Below are 5,019 nucleotides of genomic sequence, written 5' to 3' on the forward strand. Positions count from 1 at the left end.
AGCTGTAGCCCCGGCCTACCCTCCCTCTGACCAGCAGAGGGCGCGCACCACTTGCGGGAGAAGACTCCCATTGCAAGCCCTGGCTAAGGACCGCAAGAGCAACAGGGTGGTGGTGAGGGAAATCCCTTCTGGAGGAAAAAAAAAAAAAGGCAGATCCAGAAAAAAGAGCCAAAGCTACCGGGAGCAGGCGGTTTGTGAGAGAAGGGAAGGTTCTGTGAGAGTAGGACGAAGCAGGGTGGAGATGGGAGTGGAGGCGGGGAAAGGTATGAAGTTGGAGGCAAGGATTGTAAGAGCAGCTGAAGGTTGGCTTAGAATGAGATGTTAACCAGGATAGGTGGAGGGCAGGGCACAAGGCTGGGCGAGATGGAGGAAGGTGGCATGGATGGGGTAGGGGTGGGACATGCATAGGGCCGCCCCCTCTCAGGATCCCACCCACCAGTTTCTCTGGCTCCCAGCCACCGACACCCAGGTCTGCGTTGCCCTCACTTTCCCGAGGCCTTTCTGCTCTGCCTGCGCTGAGCCTCTTCCTCCTCTACCTGGAAAGGGTCCTGGTGCAGCAATGAAGAGAGGAGGCAGTGGGGAGCTTGGGAACTTTAATGAGGCTGAAAAGGAATAGAAACATGCTGAGCCCTTCAGCCAGTGTGGGGATGAGAGGAGCAGCGGTGGGGAGAAGGAGGGGGCAGCGATCTTTACCAAACCTTGTCAGGTCCCAGGAAGTAGAAGAAACGTGCTGGGATTTGAGGCAGGTCCTCAAGAGGGAGAAAAAGTGAGGAAGGGTCATAAGGAGGGGACTTCTAGGATCCAGAGATGCAGGTGAGAAGAGAGAAAGTCGGGGGAGTTCTAGGACCGCCCCCCTTTCCAGGATCTAGAGAACTGGAAGAGAAAAATTAAAGAGGAGGTGCAATCGCCCTTCTTGGGAAGTTAAGGGTGGTGGGAGGTACTAATGTTTAAGGAGGACCTAAGAGCCTTCCATCCCTTCTCCCCTGGGCTGGATGCGGCTACTGTAGTGAAATATGGGTTAAAGGAACGTCGGGGGAGGCTTGGGGGGCCCTCCCCAGGATGTGGAGGGAACTGGCCACGGGTCTGCAGGTGTCAAGAGAGGCCGCGCAGCACCTGGCCACCCCGTCTAGTGGTAATGACCCCCCAAGTGCGAGGCGGCGGCCACCGCGCCGAAGGGCCCTGGCGGGGGCTGCAAACTCGGGGTGGGGTAGAGCGCGGCGGTGGCGGCGGCGGGGTTCGGGCCCGGCCAGTAGGAGAAGCCAGCGGGGGTGACGCCCGCCGAGGCTGCCATAAGGTTGAGTTTAGAGAGGCCAGGGAAGGGCAGCGGGGCGAGGCCGGCGGGGAGCTTGTAGAGTGCGCCGTCCTGGGCCGCGGCTGCGGCGGCTGCAGCTGCGGCGGCGGCGTGGGCATGTGCGGGCGGAGGCTGGCAAGCCTGCGCCAGGCCCTGGAAGTCGAAGCGGTAAGCGTAGCGCTTGCCGTGCACCTTGCTCATGATGTTTTTGTCGTAGTAGTAGCGCAGAGCGCGGCTTAGCTTGTCGTAGTTCATATTGGGCTTGCTCTTGCGCTCACCCCAGCGCCGCGCTACCTCGTCCGGGTCTGTGAGCTTGAACTCGCCGTGACCGCCTTCCCACGCGATGCAGCCAGCGTTTGCCCGGTCGGCCAGCAGCTCCAGGAGAAACTGCCACAACTGGATCTGTCCGCTACCTGTGGGAAAGAGGACCGTCTGCCACAAGCGGGATAGGGAAGGTTGGAAATGGGGGCAGAGGTGAAGTAAGAAAACGTAACCCAATGGCAACCACCGAGGGGAGGAAAGGAGTAGCTAACTGATCGCAGTTGGATCCGCAGAACGGTACCTCGCCATTACCGCGCTTTTTGCACAATGGAAACAGCTCCCATTTTGGAGGGCCTAGGTCCCCTAGGGCGTATGGTTTTGTGGGAATTTGGGGGGATGGGGAGCATTGTTTGCTCCTCGCAAAAGCAGCGGTGAACCATAGCCCTCGGTGGCTTTCCAAGTCAGGACCAGGCATCAGTCCCTCCTCCCATCCCAGGCCAGCCACTTTTATTTAGTGCAGAGCCTGAGCGACTCTGCAAGACAGCCTGTGCAGGTGGCTGAGCTGCCCAGCCTGGCTGGATCCCATCCTGAGACCCAGAAGGAAAGGAGCAAATGTACAAGTGGATGATGATTCCTGTCACTGCTGTACCAGGCCTAGATAGTCCCTAGCACCTAAAGGCATACAATAAAACAGACCCAGCCTGATGTTGGGCCAAAGCAGGCTTCCTTGTAGCACTATGTCAGACAGGAAGGAGGACAGAGGCCCTGTGTACTGAGAGGACAGACTCTCAGGGGTTCCCCATCCTCACCACCTTCAGGTGTACTGACCACTGTGCTGCCGGGAGGGGGTGAGGGGGTCTGTAGATGGGATTCTCTGAATGGAAAGATGCCATAACTCTCTGGGGCCTGGTGGGCAACTCCAAGGAGAGAGATAGGGTTATCAAAGAGTTGTATGACTCCTGAGTGATCTTCCTACAAATTTCAGGGTTGCTGGAGGTGGCAAGGAGGTTTTCACTGGATATACAGGTGGTTCAGAAACCACACTCTCCTGTTTTGGAGCTTCAAGCAGAGAAAACTCTTGATAAATTGTTCCTACCCCTTTTCAGAATAAAAATGGATTGGCCTCAAATGGAGTCTAGTGAGCCTCTCCTTCCTATTCAGTCACTCAGTCAGAAACCAGCAGCTTCCTTCTCCCAGAATTTCAACCCTAATCCCTCTAATCCAGCCCAGGGTGGAGCTGCCTGGTTCCAGGTAGCCAGCATTTAGTTTTAGAGTAGAAGGTTTGAGCTAAAAGGTGCACTTGGCACCGAGAGAGAGCCACATCAGAGGTTGGAGTCACATTCTTGTTGGGTGTCATATTCTCTTCCCTCTGGTATTTAAAAAAAAAAAAAAGCAGTTGCCAATCTCATTTTTGTGGCTTCTGTGACTTGTTGAAATTAGGGTTCTGGCTGGGGCAGAAGCTATTGGGGAAGGGTTGCTTGAAAGAGCAGCCGCAAACAGGGTAGTTTAGTGACGCCAGTTGCCTGCTGCAGCAAACCTTAGTAGTCAGGCACAATGCCAGGGCAGAAAACTGGCAGGGCTGCTGAGTCTACAAGTACCCGGCTGGTGAAGCAGGAGTACCGGCTGGGGTTTAGGAGCCTCGCAGCCCAGGGGAAGTAATTTTGGGCGCTCCCTAGCCAGGCAATACTACGACCTTGGGTTCCCGAGGCCAGCAAGAAAAAGAGGCCAAACACCCCCTCCACATCATGAAAGCTTGAAAAACACACTCTGCTGAAAAAAAGGTCCAGGGGCCAGAATCCCCTTCATCCTTGGCCTCCAAGCCTTGCCCAAGGAACTTAGAAGATTCAAAAGTCAAAGACCAAATCAATGTCTTCCAAATCAAAGACCACCCCACAATCCAACAACGACCTTTTGTTTTCCATAACCTGGGGTGCACACAGCTCTACCCCTTTGTCCAGTGACGGTGGTGCCCATTTTATTGGGGTTCCTTCCCCAGTGCCGATCTACTACCCTCATCTCCATCTGCCCAGAGTACCAGCCAGCTCACCTTTCTGCACCGCAGGGCTCAGCGGCCCCCAGCTCGGGCTCTTCCCCTCCTTGAAAAGACCGTCTCCGACGGGATCTGCAGCAGCAGAAGAAAACGGTCAAGCAGGTCTTGGCGGAAGTCGTGGGCTTGACCAAAAGGGCCCGGGGCCAAGTCTGGAGGAGGCTGCAGTGTTCTGGGGGTCCCGGCCACCCAGCTCCTCCTCCCCGAGCTAGGCTGAGACGCGTGCGGCGCAGAGCCCCTCCATAGCGCCCAAGTCAGGAAACGCGTCCAGGAAAAAGGAAATCCGCTTTCTGAAGGGGCCGGCTGGAGCCTTATAAAGCCGAGCCGGGATCGCGCCAGCCGAGCCTGAGCCAGCGGAGCCCCTCTCAGAGAAGAAGAGGGCCCTTGAAGGGCCCGGCCGGTGCGTACGCTGGGAGCTTGAAGGTGAGGACCCTTGAGGGCTCAGGGGCGCGCCCGGCCCACTTAGCCTATTCGCGTGGCTGGAGCACAGAGCCCTCCACACGCTAAAGACCCACACTCTCAGCATCCTAGGTTCCTAATCTGCAAGTCCTCTAGACCACACACTGAAACCCCAGAGCTCTCTCTACCTTGCAGATCCCCCCCAACGCCCTAAATTGAAATCAGCACCCCATCACACACACCCGCAACCCGAGTCTCATATACATTTCCCTTCCTTTGGTCCATAGAACTTGTCCCATTCCCTGGCTTAGACGTCCCGCCCAGGGTCTTGGTGCCTCCAGCCCCAGGCTGGTCCCTGGTACCTGGCAGGTACATGTTGATCAGCAGGGGCTGGGAGGCGCCGCTCTGTCTCATCGCTGCCGGGGACTGGGCGGTGGGAGATTGGGGGGGGGGACGAAAGAGGGGGGGCACGTCCGCTTTGCGCTTCGGGGTGCCGATCCCCGCCCGAGGCGACTGCGGGTGACAGGGAAAAGAAGATGCTGCCGGTCCGGCAGGGCCTGGCGGGAGGGGGCAGCCAGGGTGTGTCGAGGAGGGAGGGGGTCCTGGAGCGGTGCTCCCAGCTACAGGGCCGCTTGGAACCCTCCGGCCCCGCGCGGGCAGGGGCCGCAATTTCCGTTTTAATTAAAGTGCGGCCGCCTGGGCCCCCCAGACCCCGCCCCCGCCCCTCTTATCTTCCTATCGCAATAAAGTCTCCAACGCGCCGCGCCTCAGCCAAGCGCACCCGGCAGCCCCCCGCGCCCCGCAGCCCGGGAGACGCGCGGGGGATGGGCCCCAGCTCCGTGCTCAGCTGGGGGCTGGAGTGCGTTTCTTTTCCACCTCCCTGACTCTGCAAACAGCGACCCGGCTGGAGTGCTGGCCCCACTTCGGAACTCTGAGGCCACTGCCCTAGGCCCCCTCCCCACAGCCCTCCTTCCAACTCTCTCCCGCCCCTCTCCTAGCCTACTCTCCTCCTCTCCCCCCC

The 5,019-nt window shown here is 58.4% G+C and overlaps 1 protein-coding gene across 1 annotated transcript in view; it reads right to left on the reverse strand.

Annotated features, from left to right (window-relative positions):
- Nucleotides 1-1,053: 1,053 nt before the first annotated feature.
- Fev (FEV transcription factor, ETS family member) overlaps nt 1,054-5,019 on the reverse strand; it is a 4,772-nt gene continuing 806 nt past the window's right edge. The window contains 4 exon segments of the mRNA XM_008825874.1: nt 1,054-1,704; nt 3,600-3,674; nt 4,361-4,546; nt 4,549-4,600. Of these exon segments, the coding sequence (XP_008824096.1) occupies nt 1,127-1,704; nt 3,600-3,674; nt 4,361-4,546; nt 4,549-4,600 (891 nt within the window). The 3' untranslated portion in view covers nt 1,054-1,126.

The sequence above is a fragment of the Nannospalax galili genome, unplaced genomic scaffold (assembly GCF_000622305.1).
Source record: "Nannospalax galili isolate Female #2095 unplaced genomic scaffold, S.galili_v1.0 scaffold127, whole genome shotgun sequence".
Taxonomy (NCBI): Eukaryota; Metazoa; Chordata; class Mammalia; order Rodentia; family Spalacidae; genus Nannospalax; species Nannospalax galili.